The following is a 22511-nucleotide window of genomic DNA, read 5'->3' on the forward strand; positions in this document are numbered from 1 at the left end:
TTCTTTACTGATTGAAGATTGTTTCCATTATTTGCCTAGAGTGAAGACAGAGCACCAAGTACCTGACTCTTAGCTACTGTTCAGTTATTATTTTTATGAGAACAAAAAAAACACAGTCAGCAAAGCTCTCTAGAGAATGAAGAAAATTTTAATAAGAACACCCCACGCATCCTTATGTTCATGAGCTGTGCCCTGCACGATCCCATGCACTCAAACCCAACCCATAAGAAAATAATATGAAACCAGAATTCCTGTCGCCCTGCATTTCTGTCAAGCCTCACCAGCTGGTGAACTTCCAGATGGACACCCCATACTCAATCTAGTATTAGACCTTCTTTTAAAGCCTATTTGAAGTATGGCTTATTCCATTTACCCTAAGTTTATCCATACTTTCACTTGATGCTCACACCAGCTGTGGAAAAGGCCCTTGTTTGAAGCACACCTACTGAGGTTCATCAGTGAGTTTTCCTTCTACACCTTTATTCACCACAACACCGCTCTCGTGCTCGCTTTGACACATGGTGTCTCTTGCTCTCACATCTCCCTGACCATCATGCTGCCTTACTGCAGGGCCACCAGCTCCCCTTGCCCTCATACTCCACGCCTGCAGCATGGCAGCCTACTGCAGCCTAACCTGAAGCATGTCAGAATCAACCCAGCCATCCCCATATCCTCTGGGATACTTTAATGAATGTGACATTACATGTGTGCCAGTTGCTGCCAAGCAACACACTGCCCAGCTGAGCCCTGCCTGTCTCCCCTGCAGAGAAAAACTAATTCTGGGAGCCACTCTCTGGTATCTAGCTTCCACAACTCATGTAACTCATTAGAATGCAATTATCTCTGCAGCATTTGACAAATGTGATTGAGCTTGGCTAATGGATTAAAAAAAAAAAAAAAGTACTACAGGGAAGGGGACTAACACACATGGACAGAGGCAAGCAAAACAAATACACAAGTCTCACTCCCTAAGGAAATGAGCCTAAATCCAGAGCACTGATTTGCAAAGCTCCTATCCCTTAGGTGCAGGGCTAGGGAGATGAGCACAGGGAGCTGCAGGGCTGCTCTCACACCAGACACTGTGATGTGTGCTCCTGGGCCCAGGGATAAAGCTCTGAGCCTGCAGAGTCTTCCACTCAGATCAGGGCTCTGCCTCTGAAGCTGCTGGATAATGGGAAATCCAAAGACACAGACCAAAAAAAAAAAACCAACCCTGCTGTAGAGTACTTCTAAGGCATATGGCACAAGCTAGAGAAGATGAGTTTTTCCTATGAGATTCTATGTAAACTGCAGTAAGACATTAGTCATTTCTGTTGAGTCACTAGGAACTAAGCACAAAGTTGCTGTTCCAGTATCATTTTTAATACTTAAAAAAAAGTCTTTTTTTTTTCCAGTTTCTTTTCCCATTTGTCCAGCAGTGATATAATATTCTTAGAACCTGAAGTCACACACAAGCTTTTGGAGCTGTTATGACTGTTCCTACAAGTGCAGCCCTGTTCAGAACTGTGCATCTTGTGCCTCTTCACGCATTGACCATCTCAGCTTATAAATATGTGCCATCAATCAGTATTTTAAATGGCTTGGCCTTTAACCTTAACATCTGTTGCCAAAATAGTACTCTGAGCATGTGTGACTAGCAGGATTTTTTGTTTTTTTCCAGCTTTATGCCAGGAGAGACCAGAATAAACAAACAATAACAGACCAGGCATGCCCAGAGGAAGCGCCTACATGGGATTACCTAACAGAGGTAACTTGCTTTGTAGAGAGTGTGATGGCAGCTCTTAGGTGCTGCTGGTTAAGCTAAATCTGTGCAGCCATGAAGGAACGTAGATAAGGAGAAAAAAAAAAAAAGAGGAAGGTCTCAGCAAACAATGGGTTTCTGACTGCTAAGTATTCCTTTGCTCACTGTCTTACCCAGTCTTAAGCACAAACCTCCTCTGAAGTTTGACACAAGGGAATGGGAGTTGGTTTTTTTTTTTACATATTTCTTTTTTCCTGTGATTGGCTTTCATCCCTGACATATTTAAAATGTGCTTCAACTTGGAAAAAGACGAAACTGAAACTCTCCAGGAATCCAAGTGATCCCTAAAGCCCACAGCTCTGCACATTAATAATGTGGTTTCTTTGGGGAAAAAAAAGTTCAAGCCATGAACAATTTTCAAGTGGAATTAGGAGAACATCATAAGCAGTATTCACCCATATATATTTTATATATAACAACTGCTTTGTCCAGAAATATTACCTCTGCTTATATGAAAGAGCAAATGTGCAACTATAGGCAGCAGCAGGGATGTCCTTTTGTTTTAAATCTCTTAGGATCAGCACCTTAGCTTGTTAGCCCTGAACAGTGACAGAGGAACAGTTTGTCTACGGAACTATACCACACATAATACGAAGTAACTTCTGTAAAGAAATCTTTCACATCTTGATTTATTTTCCCTGGCACTTCTCCATACTGTGCATATGATGGGATCTCTTATGGGGTGACCAGACAGAGATATCCAGAAAGATTTCCTAGGTTTCTCTTACAACATCCTGGTGACATTTTGATACAATCAGCAAAGAAATCATATGAAAAAAAAAAAAAACAGTATTACTGACTGATAAAATTCTTACTTTCAAGATGATTTTCTCAGAACTGACACTGAGAGGCTAAGGCTGGGCTGTTTATCTGTACACTAAAAACTTCTTTTGTATCACTGTGACCACTTGAAATCAGAAGCTTTTCCTGAGGCTACTAACTGCACAACTGCACCTTGGTCTGAGGACAGTGTTGTCTGTCTTTCCTGTCCTGCCTGGAAGCAGGAGGCTGGACCGTCAGGGTTGGAGAGCAAAGGCCACGTGTTGCCCTCACACATCTTCAAGGGTGCAGATGACAGAGCCAGGGAATTGAAGTAATCCCCCATGTCCCTCCAACAACTTTCTGAGGAGCCATATATGAACTGTGAGTGAGGACTCCCAGGAGAACGATGCTTGAATGATGGGTTATTTCCCTTCCTGCCCCCTTCTGCTCACCAGGTACATTCTGACATCTTAGTGCAATTTAAACTGGAAAAGGGAGTAGGAGATGTCAGGCAGGATGATTTTGCTATGTTATTTTTAACAACCAAGAAAAAAGCAGAAGGTTGTTGCCTAAGTAATTGTAGTAAAGCAGCACTTTGCTCTTACAACACAAAACACATTAATAAAGACCTCCAGGTCATTCCTTGGTATAGAGGAACTAGCACCTGGCGTTCTTATTTTCTAATCCCAGCTTACCACCAGTTTTCTTTAAGTCTCAGCAGGAACAAGGTGAGGTTTGTCTGGAAAGCTTGTACTGACAAGTCAGTGCATCAATTTAAACGTGTTTATTAATATTACTAAGGCAAGCCCTTGCTTCACAGTGGATCTGAAAAGGATAAATGCATCCTACATCAAGATGCATCAGATACTTAGCTTTAAGCTAAAAAACATTTTGATTTTTTGATTTTCATAGCATTAAATGTTCTCTAGTATTGATGAAGTTAGAAAGCATTGCTTTCAAAAAGACTGCAAACTATCCTCCATGCTTAGACATATCATGGAGCATACAAAAGTACACAATGCTAACTCAAAATCATTAACTAATTATGAAATCGGACTGTCCAAACCTGGCTTTACTATGCATTTCTACTCAAACAATTACAGAATGAAAAGTCAGTATCTGCTGCTTTTTTTTTTTTTCCTGGAAATTCTCTTCAAACCATTCAAACAGATAAAACACATTGCAGTAAATTCATCCCATATGCATCTGCCAGTCAAAAGCAGATCCAAATATAACGGGATGTGTCTGCAACGTGACAGAGAATGACAAGAAAATGCTACAATGATGGTTTAAAAATCTTATGAATGGACTGATCTGGAAATCAGGTACACTCCTGGTTACCTTCATCCACAAATGGATATTACAGAGTTGGAGAAGTTTCAGAGTGTCCCACCAAATCAGACAAAGTGAGATCTCTGTGCCTATCCTTCTCACTGATCATCATCCGAAATTTGCATGTGCAAAAAATGAATCAAGGAAAAGAAATACGTTGGATTTGCAGCTCACTGATACATAGTGTTGCTGGAGCCAAGGGTAAAAGAAATATAAAAACTAGAAAAAGAGGTCAATAGTTGCACAGTCAAGGAGAGATTTGAGAATGAAAAGCTCTCCGCTCTGATCAACAGAATCAGTGGAAGTAATATGGGTGCCTTTTCAGAAAATATAATCAAAATGTTTGACATTTTAAATTCAAGCTTTTGCTCCATCTGTATGTCACCATATTGTTCATTATAAGCACATCATGCATGATACTGCACAGTCTCATCAACTTTTCTGTGGCTCTTGAAGAGCACAGACACTGTGAATGGAAAACCTTACTGCTGCCTTTATCTTTGCTAGAATATTTATTTGGCTTTAGCAAAGCTTATGCACCTGCATCTGCTGAAGCCAAAGCAAACTTTAAAGAAGAAATGGCTGAAGCCTGAATTTCAGCAGTGCTGCTCACATCAAATTAACCAGAGCACTTTGCCTGACTAGCTCTTAAAAAAAAAAAAAACAACAAACATCAAGCCTTAGCAAAGAACTCACAAAATTATTTCATTTTATTCTTTTTTTTCCCCCCTTTCATCTTCCATTCTGGCAAGTCAGGCCCAGAAACTTTACTGTTTTAAACTCTCTGTATTATATGGCATTTAGCATCATACTTATTCAAAATATTCTTACCTGTGATTAAGTCATGATGACCTACAGATCTACCACATTTCCCATCCAAAATGTGTTGTGAAGATGTGTGGAGCTGTTGTATAGCTAAGCACTCACTGAGTACATCCTGTTCGATATCAGTACATGAATTTAGCTACAAGAGGAGGATAAAACAAACATTTTATTTCAAAGTAAATCAAATGAATTCTAATTAAGTTCATATGTCTCTTTGCTTAAAGATTACGTACAGAAAAAAGGAACACAATGTCATTCTTAGTAACTTGGTGCAATTAAGGATATATCTATCAGTTCACATTTCTAATTAGAGATCACTTTGGTTTTCTTAAGTAAACAACTTGAGTGCACTAATCTAAAATCAACAACAGTTTTTTGTACCCTGTGTTTCTTCAAGCCGTCCTTAGAAGTTTAACTGCACATTTTCAGGCTGTCTGTAGTTTCTTGGGTTCTGTGCAAAAGGATTGCATAACGCTGTAACTGTGACTCTTGGAAAGACATTCAATAGAGAAAAAAAGCGTTTGTGCTTATCAGATTAGATCTGGCAGAGTAATGTGCTGTCAGTAACGTGTAAGAGGTATCACCGATATGTCAGCTGTTTTCCATGTAAATTAAAGCTCTGGCAAAAGCGTGTGAAGCAAACTCTCAAAACCACAATGTCGATCATATTAAAAACTGCAGGAGAGGAGAATTAAGAAAGAAAAGCATTTCTAATTCTCTTTCAAACATGCTGATGTTGCCAAGCTTTTGTCATAATACAGTGCTCACGTTACACAAGCAGCCATCATATTCTATAGCCATTAATAAATAGTTATTGGCTCTACATTTACAGTTTTGCATACCAGTCTCCCCTGGGTTTGCTTATTCTAAAGAAAAGGTCCAGGCAAACCTATTCAGAATTCCACTATATAGCCATTTGTTTGATCAACATAAGCATCTAACATTTGGATCACAAAACGCATCTGTAGCCAATTAAACTTAGACTACTACTAAATTAACAGCTAACTTCCTCATATTTTGTTCTTATAAAGCTGTTCAGAACAACCAAGTATTACCACTGCAGTCATCTAAGCTACAAATGAAATATTCAGGATTCTTTTGATGAAAGCCTGAGCTCAGGGCATTCTCTTTTCTATCAGAGATGGCACCTTTCGGTAGCACGTATCAGCTGAAACATGCAGGCAGAGCAGCCTGTTAAGTTTTTCCTTAGCTAAGTCATTTCCACTCAAAACTTCCAGGAAGCCGATAGTAACAGAAAACTGCCTTTGCAGAATTGTAACAAAAAAAATAGCAAGAGACTGTAAGCAGTGTTTTCCCATTTCTTCCTAAATCTGAAATCCAAACTAGACTCCACTGACTGAATAACACTGAGATTTAACTAGTTGAAAAGGCTGCCTCTTTTTATCTTATTATATCCTTAAGCAAAATATTTGTTTTGCTTAGTATTTCTTTAGGAATCAGATTTACCTTGGTCCCTTTTAAGAGAGCCTGATCAAAATACACTTCAAATCTCAAATCTACTGCTTTTTTCAGATACCTTTTATATTGAAGAAAAAAAGGCAGAGGATATTATTAAATATTCCTAAAGTTAGTATGGGCAAATGAGACAGAAATATGATTTCTAACCACTGGAGAAGTGCAGATTTAGATTTGGTCTACCAAATACGGTGTGGGAAGCAAACAGTTGATGTTATTTTAAGATAGACTTGTAAAGGTATGGGAGGGTGTATTGATACATGCAGGAAAACTCCTCAAGCTGGGAGATTAGAGATACAAAACCCTACATATTTGATGTCTTGGTAGCTGGAGTTTGTAGTTTGTGCGTAGCACGTTTGCCATCTCTTCATTCTATGCTCAAGACCTCTTGCTGCTTAACCAGAAGTACATTTTGTCCCTTAATGCAAAATTTGGAGTTAGAGTTTATTCCCCACCTTCCTCTGCAGAACTAGAAAAGTAGCCTCAGTAGGCAATGGGATGGGATGTAATTAAGGAGACAAAAGATGCTAACAAATTAATGTATTCAGCCCTGTACTCAGAGCTGAACAAATGACATTCATCTTGGGAAATAATTCTCTTCATAGGTAACAGTCCTGGTTTTTTGGGCACTGAATGGCTGCTAGGCCTGAAGAGTCCTCCTTCCAGGAACAAAGTTTGTCATGTTGTGAATGTTTCTTGGCTGTCTGAAACAGGGTGCACAATTCTGGATGCTGCTGTTCTAGACACTGTTACTCAAGCTGCATGCAGCTGGTACAGAGCAGAGTTGGGGTGGACAATTGCCCCAGTAATGGGGAAAAAACATTCAGACTGGTGGAACTAACCAAGTGAAAACTGACAGGAGATACAATTCATGCTGAGAATCAGTAGGAGAGAAGGAGTGCAAGACAAGACGTGGCTGATGCAAGAACATCAGTATGACCTCAATACAGGCAGGCAGGAAAAGTAGGCCTTTTGACATCCATCTAACCCCTCAATGGCTCATCCCCAATTCTGAAGTTACAATCACCTGTGTTCTGCTACTGTTTCTTCTCTCCACATGTTCCTTCCTTTACTCTTTCTTGCTTGTGTGTTTTACCTTTGACATTTTTTTCCAAACTGGTAGCTCCCTAGCTCACACTATCATTACCGCTCTATCATTTCTGCTATGCTCTCCATCCTTTAAATATGCCAGGCAGTTTCATCCGTGAAGCTCTTGGCAGTGGTAAGGATATCAACGCTGCTTATTGGAAGTAATTGTATTTGCTTGCTAAGCTTTGTATTCCCTGCCACTACTGGGCCTCAAGCATGTTCATGGTCTGTTCTGTCACACACCAACTCTGTGGGGCCTCAATCACCTTTTTAGAAACCGTGTGTCTACAAACCAAGTTTCTTGATGCCTCATCCCTAAAGGTGTTCAAGGCCAGATTGGATGGGGCCCTGGGCAGCCTGGTCTAGTATTAAATCAGGACATTGGTGGCCCTGCCTGTGGCAGAGGGGTTGGAGACTCATGATCCTTGGGGTCCATTCCAACACAGGCCATTCTGTGATTCTGTGATCCTAGGATAGTGTCCATAAGCCTCCTTCACATGATAATGAATTTGGGATTGAGCCCATAGAAACCAAAATACATACTTGAATCTAGTATTAGTGAGAACATAACCAGCAGTTTGGGCTAGGAATGATTTATAAATTCATTTAAAACACAGATGAGGTCAGAAAAGTCACGGATTTATTCTGACAAATACATGTACTCTTATTCTGACATTTCCATAGTATCCTGGCCTAGTTTCACTTGCATTTGGGATGATTTGCTAGCACGTATTTACTAGCTGATTGCACAGACTCCACGTGTGAATATTTTACACGAATGACAGCAGAATTTGGATTTGCATATGAAAGATCAACTGGGAAAAAATGCTTGGCCATAAAGTATGGAGCAAACCGAAATAAAAAAAGATGGTGATGTTTGAAGAGCAAAACTATGAAGTGAACAGGTTAGCAAGAGTGATTAAAATCCAAAAGAAAATTAGTTCAGCTTGCATTTTTTCCTAGAGATATTGCAGAAGAACCCTGATTTGAAAAAATATAAACTAAAGGTAAATTGAAAACAATCACAGTGTAGAGGTCTGGAGATGTGCCACCGTTTGCCTACTGGGTCTTACCTTCTTACGCACCTGTTGTTCTTTGGCTGAATGAGCTTTCACATGCTTGCGCAGAGAGCTGGGGTCCGTGTAGCGTTTGGAGCAGCCAGGAATCTGACAGGCATATGGTTTCTGTAAGAGTGAGGAAAGAGAAAAGATTTCACATTCCTCTGCATCTCTTCAGTTGGCACACAGAGCGCTGAAGGACAGCTGGTTTGTGCAACACAGCGTAAAGCCCGAGCTGCTTGCTCTGCTTGACGTTTCCAGATTTACAAACTCCTTTATGTACGTAAGTCTGACATGGTGCAAACAGAAGAACACCATTAATGCTCTGGTTTTGCACTCCATGCAAGCGCTGAGAGCACTTGGCACATCTCTAATCTGGTACATTGGATGTTGATTACTGAGCTGAGTTAAATGCTAATGAGATGTAATTGGATGGGCTCTGAGAGCATTAAGTTTTCAAGTCTTTACAGTAGACTTGATGATGAGAACAACTAGCATAATTATAAATATAATTCTGGTTTCTAATTCTGATTTACGCAGTTTGTACAACTATGTTCCATATGCAGCAGAGTAAAACTCATGCAATAGCACACATTTGGTTTCCTTCATGTCCTTTTCCTGTTTTCAACAACGTCTTTCTTTTTATAACTCCTAACCAAACAACCTGCAATGAACATTAACATCTGAGCAAATCAACGCAGAAAAATCCACTATTGGTAACTCTGTTGGGAAGACCTTTCCAACTGATTTTGACATGCTTCAGAGCTCGTCAAAACGTGGCCCAGTACAAGCACTTTCCTGGGAAAACCATCGGAGCCTGGGCAAGCAGTTCCAGTCAGCTCTTCCTACATGAAAATAAAGGACGCTCCAAGTGAATTGCTGATCCCAGAGTCCCAGCTCCTGAAAGCCTCACCAAGTTGTGCTTACTCCCAACAAACCAAACACTTCTCTCTGCACTACACTGCAGCTTCCAAGTGACAGTGCAATTGCCAAGTTGAACAAAGGGACTCCAGTGTTCATTATTAAGTAACCATTAAGTGAGAGCAAAGTAGTGCTGAATGTCAAAGCTCACAAAGTTTTCAAGTTGAGCTGAACGTTTCTTTGCCTTATCTGTCAACATTATCTTGGCCTTCTCACATGTACCAGTAAGTCTGGTGCCTTCTCAAAGCTATATAACTGGCTTGTCATGAACTCAGTATTACATTCCTTATTCCCTTGGCTTCAGAAAGAGGATGCACAAATGCAGGGGGAAAAAAAGCAACCAAACAACAGTTTGGAGAGGAGTGACTGTGAGGTCCTTTAAGCTAGCTGCTGTACTCCTGGAGGAGTGATGACATGCCCTTTTTACCACAAGAACAGATATGTTCCCTTTGTTCTGCTCCTAACTAGAAGAAAGATCTACTTCCAGATGATTTAGTAGAGATTCAATCAAACTAGTATACAGCAGTGAATCTCTGAAATTATTTACAGATTCTCCTTCTGGAGAAGATAAATGATGGACTGACCTACATTAAGAAGCTTTAAAACCAATTCCAAATGCACTCAATAAGGAGTGAGTAGTCTATATAAACCCCTTTTCTTTGTAAGTACCTCAAGAGGATAAGTACTGCTGCTCTTTCCAGCCAGCAGGAAATTTCTGAAGGAATAATAGAATCATTCACCAATTCATGGCCTTACGGACTAACAGCACCTACCCAGAAAGATATAGGGCAAAGCAGATTTACTGAGCGTATCCAGAGCACACAAAGTACTGACATCTGAGGAAAAACTATGGAAAATTTTAACATATCCCTTAGCTGAACAAATAGAGTATTTTTCAAATCACTGGCATCACCCGAAGCACTGATAAAATAATTTGAGTTACTGATATGGAAACTAGATGAAAATCTGACTAGTATTTGCTTTGGCAGTTTCCCTTGACATTACAGACAACTATTTTGTCCACTGAGCTAAGGCAACACGCAATCTTTACAACAGCACCATGCTGTAGCCTTGTTACTTTTCACATTCACAAAACATAAATCACAGGGCTTTAAAATTAACGCAAAGAGGCGGACAGAAGCTGGCATGGTGTAAGACCACAGAAACAGTTTTAAAGAACCTGCAACAGAATAAAGTGGATAATATTTTTAGGCATTTAAGAAAGTTAGGAGAAAATGACTACTGTACCTTTTTGCTGATTTATGAGCTTTTCAGATAATTAAGACAGAGATAAAGAAAGAAGAAAAGAAAATAGAAAGTTAAGAGATTTGTCTTCAATAATCCACAAATATACAAATTTCAGCCTATTTTGTTAACTCATTGATTTATCTTTCAAAACTAATAAATGGCATTCAGTCTGAGCGTCTGGCACAAACACACCCATTAGATTTAAGCAGTTAGATTTCAGGACTGTGCACCCACAATTTAGTGTATCCAATTTCAAAAGAGACGCATTTTAGAACTAATTACAAATTCAAATATCTCAGGTTGACTTTCAAATAAATAAAACACTGTTATTGTAAGTGTGCTTTGGTTTGGAAAATGTGACTGACTTGCTTCTCTTACTTGTTTGTTTTTGCAAGGCATAATGTACATTAGACATTCCTTAATGCTGCACTGTCTGAAATGTGTAACTGCTTAAAAAGTAAATATCAATTAAACTCAAAAGTTCTGCCCCATAAACACTTGGCCAAACATTAAAACATATATTCACTTCTTTGGAAAAAAAAAAAAAAAAAACAAAGGAACAACTCTGGCTGTTGTTCTTTAAAAGCTTTATGCTGAGCACTTAACTTGTCTACAAAGTTGCCTACTTGCTTTCTTTCCCCATCCTCCAGTGATTTTTCTCAGAGCCTATCACACTAGACAGGCTCCCAGTTTCTCCATGTGAGAAGTGAGAAGACTCAGAGCTTAGCCACAATCTACCAATTGTATAGAATTGGTATTATATTCTGGTGGTGGCTTCTTCACAAATATCACAACCGTATCTTTACCTTCAGAAAATTATGTCCAAAACAGGAAGGCATACCTTCTGTTGAGATGTCTGAGCTGCTTTTGCATTCATTCAGAACAGACTTTTTGAAGCAATAGAGGATAGGAAGCAAGACAACAGCATCATTTAGTACAGCAGCAATGACTCAGCTTTCACTCATACTACACCTTATCCTACAGGCTCTCTTTTACTGGAACAAGAACAATGGAGGTTTGCTGAGTGACTTATTCCTGAGCACATTATTTCTCAGCATGAGTAACAGCTGAATTTGTCTTTTCGTGATTACAACATTTTTCATTTCTCAAAGCACATTCAATTAAAAACAAAAGTGCAGTTGCTTATAGCTGAGTGTTCTGAGGCACTCATCATGGAAAGCAAGAGTCTCTATCCAGGTTCAGAGCAGACTGTGTATAAAGACCATTGGAAAACAGTGTGGCTCCCATCTTGAAATCATGCTTACAGTATCCAGGTGCGTTCGCTGATGCTTTGCCCGGTCACTGGAGTTGCTGAAGGCTTTCTGGCAGCCTGGATGCTGACACAGGTACGGCTTCTCCCCAGTATGACTTCGGAGGTGAATCTTAAGGTTCTCAAGCCTAGAAAACGCCTTGTTGCACCCTTCAAACTGAAAAAAAAAAAGTCATAAAAAATGGTTGTAAAGCAGTATTAAATAAACCATGTGCAGCCACAATGAGAACAGTGTAAGATCCAAGCTGGACATGTAGTAAATCAACCAACATTCAAACATCTGTTGAAATTTATGGATGAAACACAACATTTTGTGCTGTTCATTTAATCTGTCACTGAAGACATGGTGTGTAGCTCAACAATAATACATGGGTTATAAATATCCCACACGTTCTGTCTGAAGTACTGAAGGCTTGAAGACATGGAGTCAGTACGGAAAACTTGAAGAAAGTACAAGTGTTCTGAAGAGCTCTCTCAGTTGCTAATTGGCACAGGAACCACTGTGGGCAATAACAATTAGCTGCTACAGAGAGAGCAGGAGGAGCTGTTTGTAGTGGGTAAACCTGGTTTCAGATGTCTGAAATGTAATACCCTGAAGAGCATGAGCACAGACTATTACAAGACCTGATCCATTTGAAGATCAATCCAAAGGAACTCTGCTGTCATTCTGCACCCTTTTCTTTACTAGCTCTATCATTCAGATCTGTTCTCGGCATTTATACAGCCAGTAACCTGAGCAATTCTGAGTCCTTAAGCACCCGTTTCATTAAGGAACTTTGTAATAAAATGCTGCACAGCATTCATAACAAAAGTAGCTGTTTCAAATTAAATTGGAATAAATAAATAAATAAAATTTCAAACTAATAGGCCAAGGAAAGAGTGCTTTGCATTGATGGCTACTAAGTTGCAGTGTCACAGATGCCTATTCCTCCCCAGGGTGGTACTACCTATGATGGGCTTTGAGAATGAACTCAGGTGAGCACAAATACATGTATTTGCACATTCATGCACCAGCAAACCCAGAAGGTGCACTCAGATACTTACGCATGCTCACAAGCACTTCCATGCACGCATACTCACACATGGTGGTGTGTTTGTACCCTGCATCGCAGCTTCACTGCAGATCTTCTTGTGTCTATATAGACAGGAACCTGATTTGACTGTAATTCAGTCCTCAAAGAATGTACTTGAGAAACAACAACTCGGTGCACCTTCATGTCAGTACCAAGAACACTTTTCATGGATAGAAAGTAGAACAACAATTTCTGGAAGTCATTTTTTTTATACGATTCTTGCTCATGACCACAAAATTAATAAGTGCTTTGTCACCTCCTCCTGCTGAGTCAGGATTTTGTTCAGTACATTCACAACCTGTGGTTCTTTGGATGGAACCGCAGGAATTGTACTCTTGCCCATCCATCACATTCTATTTGTTACACACACATCTCTCATACATTTTGGCGTGTGAACTCCTGACTCAGTTTTTGCATCCAGTATTGCAGGCAGAGAGGTGGGAAGTGAGAACAGATGGAAATGCTACAACCTGGAGGCACCTGGTCTCCTGGTACCCAATAAGGGCAGTTCTGACTGCTGGTAGAGAAAGGTCCCTCACTTCCTGCTCAGATCTGGGTGCATCTTAAGCACCTGAACAAGCTGATTTGTATTCTCCAGCCAGTGCTTCATTTTACAGACTGTTCTGTCTTTGGACAGAGATCAGCTCTACATACAGGAGATAAAACACATCAAGGCACTCCAGCAAACAGACACCCCCACAGAGGGGTTTCCAGACACCATGCAAACTTCTGCCTTTCTCAGTCACTTACACACTACGGTTTTCACCATCCTAAATATTTTTTCTGCTCTGGGCAGACAATGTCCAAATGGCATATTTAGGTCTGTGTGTGCAGACAATTGTCTGATATGTAAGTACTTTCATTTTTCCCCACCACAACCATGATGAAAGCTCTGGAGCTACTCTGAGACCTACAGCCTACAGCCCCAAGAGCCCAATTATAGTTCCCCTTAGAACAAGTTGGAGAAGGAGGGGGCAAGTTTTGGAAGTGTTCAAGCCACCAAAACTTAAAACAAACCAAACTTTCTTTCTAGTCATCACTAAAAAAAACTGGCAAAGGACTCAGAATGATGTACTGAAATATGCAAATATGCTGAAGCCTAGGAAAAATAAGCAGTTTGGCAAATCCATACTTCCCACCTGACATTCTATAAAGACAACTTCAGGCAAATGGATTTAGTGTTCTGAGGTAACGAAGACCTATTCCTCTTTGTGAGCCAGATCCCTTTCTTATCACTACCTTTCTTCACACTTCTCTCATCAGTGTTGTATCCACACAGTTTTGTATCACCCCATTAGAACAAACATCCCTTTCACTTTCAGTTCAGTAGACCAGCTCTGCTCAGTTTTCCCTCACTGACAGCTGACTACAAGGCAGCCAGAGATCAGACCCAGAGTCTATCAAGTTATTCTGGCAGCAGGCCTTGCCCTTGCCCTTCAGCTGTTCACGCTCACTCACTTGCATATGCAATTCCTCATCCCCTACCTGAGCAGACACTCCTAACACTATTGTGAGCCCTTTGGCCATGCTTCTCACTCTCAAGAGCTCACAGGTTCTGACAGACAGCCTCAAAAAAAAAAAAAAAAAAACATTACATGACAACTCTCCTTGTTAACACTCCTTGGCAGACTTTATAGACTGCTGGCACCAGAATCCCTACAGTGACACACTGTTCCTTCTTGTCCCAATGCTATCTCAGGACTGAAGAGAGAGCAGTTAGCACACAGAAGGCATTTCTCAGCTATTCAATCACAAAGCTCAGTATGTTTAGCTAGTGGATTATCAGTCTTCAGCTTTATATCTACTTTCCTACTTTGCATTAGGCTGTATGTAGAATAGTCCAAACTAATTAGGGGTCCAGCTTCATTCCCATTGATGTCAGTAGCAAAAATTCCAATGGCAAATGTCCTAAAACATCCAGAACATCCAGACACAAGCTTAATTTGAAACACATGAGAGCACACATGTTTAAGAGTTTGCTGGATCAGGACTTAAGGAAGAGAAGGAACAGGCCCTACCATAAATGCTCCGAGCTACAGCAACACTTTTACTGTGGTCAGCAGCCTTTTTTTGGTGCTAACACAGAATCCAAAGATTGTGTATTAGCACCACCACTCATGTGTGCCTGGGCTCCAGTGGCTTTTCTTAGTTATATTATTTTCTAATTTTTGTTAATTGTATTATCCAGCTTGATTATGCTGGATAACTTGTAGTGGGGTTAGTCACAATGCTGCATCAAATTCAGTCTAACCACATGAGGTGAGACAAACATCAAAGAGTGATGTGACTACAGCTCATATGTTTGAGAGGTAGGGCTGCTACAGGGTGGTTAAATATGAAGAAAACCAGCAGAAAAGGTGTGGGCATGTGAGCCTTGCTGGCATGAGATGAGAAGAAGGGAAGATATTGAAAGGGGAAGGTGAAAGGCCTGAGAGGGAGAGAGGAAAGGAGTTGGCACAAAGAGCTGACAGGCATGGGGCTGAGAGAATTCATTCAGAGCTGCAGAGAAGTCCTCGCTTCTTTGAAGGATTCCAGGAAAACCTCTGTTTCAGCTCTGTCTTGTTGGATCTGATAACTGCATCCCCTGCAGCTTTTCCCTACAATTCCAGGTGTGAGGGCAGCACTGCTGAGACCCAGCTTCCTCAAAGTGAAAGTGTGGTTGTCCCTACAGTTCTACAAGGACATGGTAACTTCAATAGATTGCTGCATAAACTGTGTTAGGGTAACTTTGTGAGATAATTCCCGAGCTTCAGCACTGTTCTTTGGCACTTGTAGCCTTGCTACCTACTCCTACTACGTGGAGCACATATGTCCTTACATATAAATCAAATCAAACTACTCCCAGAGCAATGAGGTGCTCTTCCTCCTTCTCAAACAACCACCAGGAAGAGCCATCAGTCCCTGACACGTCTAAGTTCCAACTACAAAGAACAAATGTTCAGTTTCCAAAGGGCTTCAGGATGGTGAGAGCTATTTGACCAACTGAGAAGGCTACTAAAGTACCTCCCAGACATCTGGCCCCAATCTGTCACTGCTTAATCCTACAATTTTAAACATTTTGTTGATGTTCGATGCCTGCGATAACAGTAACAACCACTGCATGATCCTCAAAGCCTGTAAAAGTCAACATAGCTCTTAAACAAGTTCATCTCTTAAAAAATAATTATATTGCCATTAGTACTTTTGTCTTTATCGTGAGACTGTTAATGTGTACTTCAGACATTGCTACGTACATCTGAATGCAGACACAAAACAATGCCACGATTGCAGTAAATAGCATGATGTAATCACTGGATTTTATTGCTGATGTGATTTTAGAATCAGGCTTCTACAAGGAAAAAAAAAAGTGCTGTAGAAATGTACAGGACTAAATTAGCTCTATACCAGATGGAAATATGTATGTTATCTTTATTTTACACTACAGTCTCACTGGAATATAACTGCTGGAATATCAAACATTTCAGAGGCATATTTATGAAAACACTGAATTATCTCATGGTGATCTAAACACATCACAATTTTCCTAACAAAACAATTTAATCTAATAACTGTAATTGCTTAAAATGTTTTTCCTTTTTGCTTCCACATCATGATTTGAATGCACCTGAGAATGCTGCCATGCAGAAATAACAGCTTATCCCCATGAGGGCTTATATTATCAAATGTTTACCGTTTTCATAAGCATATTTAATCACAGTCATGTCTAGAATATCTGTCAGTGGTGCAGATCAGAAGAAATAAACTACAAACTAAACAGCTCAGACCATAAGGTGAAGCAATAGCTGACATTTTCTTAGGAAATGAATTATGACTGAAAAAGAGAAGCCTTCACAGTTGTAGTGCTAAATAGGTCCAGTGTGCCATTAGAGAAAGCTCATTAATATACCCCTCTGCTCTGCGCTGCAAGATCAGTTAAACAAGCTGCCTTTTATTTATAGACCTAAAAGGGAAAGAGCAGGTCATATTGGCTGTTGACATCTCAGACAGCCTACAGATGGAAAACCCAAAACATTTCATTCCAAAGCATTTAATACTATCAATAGGAAATCTTATGTCTGGTCAAAACATCTACAGGCCTTACGAACATTGTGAAATGTTCTTTCTTCCCAGCTGATTACAAAATTGGGAAAATTTTATTGGAAAACACGTTATGAGAAAAAGGATCTTGTGAGGCTGTGTATCCCTTCTGGAGGGGAGGAAATAGTCACACCACTCTTTAAATAGCACCAATGTTTTCAAGCACACTGAGTCTAATGTTGGTAACATGGCAGGAGGCATACGAGGCTCCAATCTGTTACAAAAGTCAGTAATTTAAGTACTCAAGTCCATCCATCCAACACCAGAATCAAAATACCTGATTTGGAGATTTGCTTTTTCTAGCAAACACCCGATTGGATTAATTTTTCATTCTCTATGGTAGCTATACAACGTAAAGGAAATACTTGCTCATAAGCAACATGACTCATGCAAGGAATTTTATTAAACCGAACAGAACTCTGCGTGCATAAGAAGTAACCCAGAGGACTGAGCTCCCAAAGAATCCCAGTGCAGGCTGCCCGTTTACAGATTTCAACTGGTAGGTGCTGCTTTTCTCACTCTGCACTAATGACCATGGAAGATGCTGTAAGGGAACAATAGGACCTGCCAATTTCTGTGGTGGTTTTTTTTTTTGGAAATCTGAACAATTTCTGTTAGCAAAGTTACACTTCCCCATGATACTGCATTTGATAGGTACTCATTCTATTAATTACATTATAAACAAACAGTTTGGACTTCAGCCACATTACTGTACAATTGCTGGCATGAAGGACAAGAAAAGGTAAAAGGTTTCATAGTGAGAAAAATTCCAAGGTTCTCAGCCATGGTACAAATGCAGTGCATCTTTCCTGTTGTTGGCTTTTAAAGGTAATTAAAACTAATCGTGACGTCAACAAATCGTACACAGGCTGTTCTTTTGTCTACCTATCTGTTCTTAGACTGGTTGCATATTTCCTAATTAAAAAAACTGGGAAATACTGGTATACTGAAAATCCTGGAAGAGGTGTTTGATCAGCATACATCACTGAATTAAGCAAGAATTTGGGCCGCCTCTCATTTCTTTCAATGTTATGCATTATTTAAGAACCTAAGTCTGCATTCCTCATCCTCCCCCAGTACCAGGACTTACAGATGCATGAGGAATACAGACCTGGCCCTTGGAGGGCAAAACAGATGCATTTAAGCCAGCAGTCTTTCAACAGCAAACAGGGCTGATTCCACATGTGAGGTAACTTCCACAGACAAGCAGACTTCCCTGACTGCCAAATCCTACCTGCAAGCATCCCCTAAGACAGGGTTCCTAGGGTTCCTCTGCTCTCCACGTCGCCACCTGAGATGCAACGAGCCCCAGTCAGCTCCCTGCATCTCAGGGAGCCACACAGCCAGACAGCCAGGGCCAGCAGGCTGAGGCCACCCAGTGGGACGGGCTGTGCTCTGTTCTGGAGCTGCCTGTCCCTCTCCCCCGAGCACAGAGGCTGCACAGATGGAGGTTCTGGGTTTTGTTTAGTAAGGTGAATTTATCTGTGCTCCTGAGTAACTCTGGCATCAGATCCAAGTTTTGCTCGTCCTCTCCCAAGGTTGCTGCTGTGCTCATTAGCACTGACTGAGTCTTAGCCTGTCCCAGAGTAGCGCTACATGTTTTGGCTCTCAAAAGTCTTCCTCGTGTAATTTTAAGTTACGATGTCAGGAAAGGCAGGAATGCTGTTTGGGGCACTGAAATTTTCCTAGATTTATTTCTTCTTGTGCCCACAGGTCAGGCACTGCAATTAGCATTGCAGTGAGCTAGCAGAACCTGAAAAAGCCAAAATACCTGGGAAACTATCAAAGCATCCTATCACTTTCACTATCATTAACACCCTGTTGCTAGTCTTGAAAGTCTTTCTTGTCATCCTTCTTTAATCAAGCAGAAGGATAAACATTTGTCAAAACAGGAGTACTTGCATTTACTTGCTGCAACATATGAGAACGAACTAGCAAAGTTGGGGGATCTCTTACTATCAGAAGCATGACAGCCACAAGTTTTGCCATAAGGTTTTGCTAAATATGTCATTTGGAAACTAAACAATTTTCTGAAACCTCATTACAGTTGGACTGAATGCAGTATTATGGCTTGCAGGCAAAAATAACATTGCATGGAACAACGGTTTAAGAAACAGAATGCAAAATTCATACGGTCATGTAATAAGCAAAGACGACCCCTCTTCCAAAATCTACATGCCGGTCCCTTTATTTCCTCCTGTGTAATTGGGAAACTATTATGTACTGGGATTTTTGGAATAGCTTGCAACTTATCTGAAATTAAAGAACAACATACAATCCAAGATTTGCTGCTCCAATATCTGAAGCCAGATCTGCTTTTTACTGAGACAAAATTAAGATTGAACAAAATCAATTAAAAACCTTCTCCAGCTGTGCCAGCAAGGAACCGTACAGAAAAGAAACATGCTAGTTCTCTCCAGTTCTTTGAGATGTTTAAACAAGTGATAGAGCTTTCTACACAAACCCTCAAACTCTGTTCCTCTGTATTGGTAAGTCACTGTCTCACCTAACTGTGAAGCGTTTCAATTCCAGTTTGCACCTATTTACACCTATTTCAGATGAAAAACTAATTAAGTTTTGTCTTATGCTCTTGCCTAGAGAGTTACTACTGCAGACAGCTCTCTGCAGAACAGTTTTCATTGACATATGGGGTAAAACAGGCATGACTGGATTGGAGTAAAGAGATGATTTGCTTGAAACACCGAATGCAGCACAAGGACTGATAAAGAATCCAGCATTGTTTATGTGAACTCACCAGTTGCAATTAAAGAGAAAAAAGAGCAGATGACAACAGCAAAAAGGGAAAAAGTCATAACAAAAAGAATAAAACACTCCCCAAACTTATAGCTGATTAGCATAGCATCTTAAAAGGCTAAAATACCACATGTGTGGCATGTTACAAAAGAAGATTAAAATAAAGGAAAAAATATCCAGAGAACCATGAAGTCTCAAAACATCTGGAGTTTTATAGTAACGAGCAGGAAAAAAGTCAAAAACATAATTGAAAAAAGTCCACTGTGATACATTATTATACAATGAAGCTTAATGGAATTGAAAGGAGAAAAGATGAAAAGGAGAACGGGGGGAGTTCGAGGGGGGGAAGGAATAAAAGAAACAAGAAAAGGCACGGCATTCATATTCTAAAAGATGTCACTGAGGGTTTTTATCCCGGTTATTAAAAATTACACACCCTGCTTCTGTGAGCTGGTCGAGTAACGTGCTGAGCACTCTTTCAGCACAGCACTGCCATGCCTGCTGGGGAGTTCCATGCCTGTCTGTACCCGGTGTGGGGGCACTTCTCACTCCCAATTCCTTGAGAGATCTGCAAAAAGAATGGCAGACAAGCTGCCCACCCTGCTTTACATTCTGAGCCCAATGGCAGATCTGAAGAGAGGCAGGAGCAATACATAAAGTAGAAGTGTTTGCAAAAAACAGTGCGGGCTCTCAGGAACTAGGCAAACAATCTTACACTGCTATTTTGGCATTAGAAACTACAATCAACTTTAGTTGAAGTACTCTGAGTGTATTCAATAATAAACGCTTATATGGAAGACTGAAATGAAAAATTTCCCTCTTTTTTCATATTTTTTTCTCCTTCTTTAATGAACCAGTAAAAGCAGAGAAAATCTACACATTATCCAGTCTGCCTTTGTAATGTGCTAACAGTGTGCCTATGAACAGAGATTCCAGTGCACCACAAGAAATGTCTTTCATTAGATCTGTGCTCTGTTTGTCCCCCAACACAGAGGGATTGAAGACCAGCATGCGTCAAGCCCAGCCTGCAGCCAGTATGGCGTAAACCAGTAACAGTAAGCATCCACTCTCACCTGCTGCTGTCCTGTTCTCCCTGTTCTCAGCTGGAATAGATCCTACTCAACTATTTTTATTATTATTTTTCTTTTAAATGCAGGGAAACCCATCTCATATCCTTTTCATGACCAATAGATATTTTACAGTTGTAAAGATGTTTACAGTTACACCATCACAGCTCACAAAGCAACTCCTCTTCTCAGCAGACCAAAGACAAGAGGATCTTGTGGGAGACAACAGATCGACAAGAGGAAATTTCTGGCTACAGCTAATTGAATTAGCCAAGCACAACCAAGGCCATGGCCTGACACACGCCAACCTCCGAGGCCGGCATGCTGGATTCTGTGCCTAGGACTCCAGACGAGGTATTAAATCAAGATTTTGCCAACAGACATACCAAAGCCCTTTGCTACCAGCAAGCTGAACGTGTCTCAGCATGGCTAGTGATGCTGCTCACCGAGCCCCGCTCCAGTTTCAGGTGGTGAAGTTGCCTTCTGAAGGCTATTGTGAAGATGAGTTCTGCACACAAGAGCAGCCGGCACGGCAGCAGCGCCAGGTCCCTCCATTCTCTATAGCACTGTGGGATCCTTTGGATAAAAGGCAGTATGGCAGTGTTCTTTTCTCAATAGCACTTAATGTTTTCCCACAGTCTTATTGTTTACAGGGAGTTTAGCAAGGCACTTCACTAATTTAAAATAGATTGCATCCCACATGGGTGGATAACAATAACACATATTGGTGAATCATATGGCTTTCAAATGATATGTATGAAAAAGAAGTGCTACACATTGTCTAAAATTTTATTGTGTGAAACCACAGCACTTAGCTCCCTACCAGCTGTGTCAACAATTCAGCGTAATAAACTATACAATTGTAGAATAACAGCAAGGTTAGTTCTGGAAGTGAAAAGCCAAGATTAAAGTGTACGCCCTGGGAAAATGTAAATGAATAGAGATGAACACCATTTCAAGGTGAGAATGACCAGCCTTCGAAGTCATACGACTTCACAAAGAGTGGGTTTTCCACAGTCACAGGTTGCCATCTAGAACCTTAACAGTAAACTGGATTATATGTGTGAAATGATTTTTGGAGGGCAGGAAGAGCAGGCTTTGATACCTGAGGAGACTGCTGTGCTACGCTTACGCTGCACGGCCACAGCAGAAGCATCCTAACTCGCCACAGGCTTCCTCTTTAAAAGGAAACGAGGATAAGAATTTCGCATGAATTTGCTCCCCAGGTTCAGGTCAGGCACACACAGCACAGCTCCTGAGGACACTGCTGACACACCTGGCCAAGGGCAGCCTGCACACAGCACGGCTCAATGAGCTGGGCTCAAGTAACAACGGTTCCAAAGTGAGCTGCCTTGCGTTATTTTAATATGCTGCTATATAAATAAATAAATGGCTGAATAAAAGACATTTTCTAAGCTAATATTTTGAGGGAAAACTGGAAATGGAACTCAACGGAAATAGGTTTTAAATTGAAATGTTGAACTGTAGCCCAGAAATGACAAGAAAATGAAATTTTTTTTTCCTGAACCCCAATAAAAAAAAGTCTTAAACACTCTCCACAGACCACAGTTTTGAAAGAAATGAAATTATGTTATTGTCATGCATGATTATCCAACGTTTAGAAGGTATCTGCAGAGGTTTTCCTGAGAGTTATACCTCCGTCCTGTAACCTAGCAGGAAACCACAATCACTTCTGTACCTTACGTGAAGGACTTCGAAATGAAAGTGCCTCAGAATCAAACACGAGCAGCTTTCAAC

At 40.5% G+C, this 22511-nt stretch overlaps 1 protein-coding gene and 1 long non-coding RNA gene across 12 annotated transcripts in view; one reads left to right on the forward strand and one right to left on the reverse strand.

Moving 5' to 3' along the window:
- LOC146543741 (uncharacterized) overlaps positions 1 to 11784 on the forward strand; it is a 28091-nt gene extending 16307 nt beyond the window's left edge. Inside the window, exons 5-6 of one of the 2 annotated variants that reach the window (XR_014885161.1) lie at positions 1661 to 1747; positions 11497 to 11784. This is a non-coding gene — a long non-coding RNA (uncharacterized LOC146543741). Of the gene's footprint in view, positions 1 to 39; positions 167 to 1660; positions 1748 to 11496 lie in introns of those variants that run through there. The other variant, XR_014885160.1, reaches the window with a different exon arrangement.
- The window catches only part of GLIS1 (GLIS family zinc finger 1), a 180255-nt gene that overhangs the window by 29442 nt on the left and 128302 nt on the right, over positions 1 to 22511 (reverse strand). For 9 of the 10 annotated variants that reach the window (XM_085231385.1, XM_085231381.1, XM_085231391.1 and 6 more), the window contains 3 exons: positions 11778 to 11939; positions 8359 to 8469; positions 4727 to 4859 (listed from right to left, as the gene is read on the reverse strand). In XM_085231385.1, coding sequence (XP_085087511.1) covers positions 4727 to 4859; positions 8359 to 8469; positions 11778 to 11939 — 406 coding nt within the window. The remainder of the gene's footprint in view (positions 1 to 4726; positions 4860 to 8358; positions 8470 to 11777; positions 11940 to 22511) is intronic. The other variant, XM_085231382.1, reaches the window with a different exon arrangement.

Source organism: Meleagris gallopavo, chromosome 10 (assembly GCF_905368555.1).
Source record: "Meleagris gallopavo chromosome 10, MGAL_WU_HG_1.1, whole genome shotgun sequence".
Lineage (NCBI taxonomy): Eukaryota > Metazoa > Chordata > Aves > Galliformes > Phasianidae > Meleagris > Meleagris gallopavo.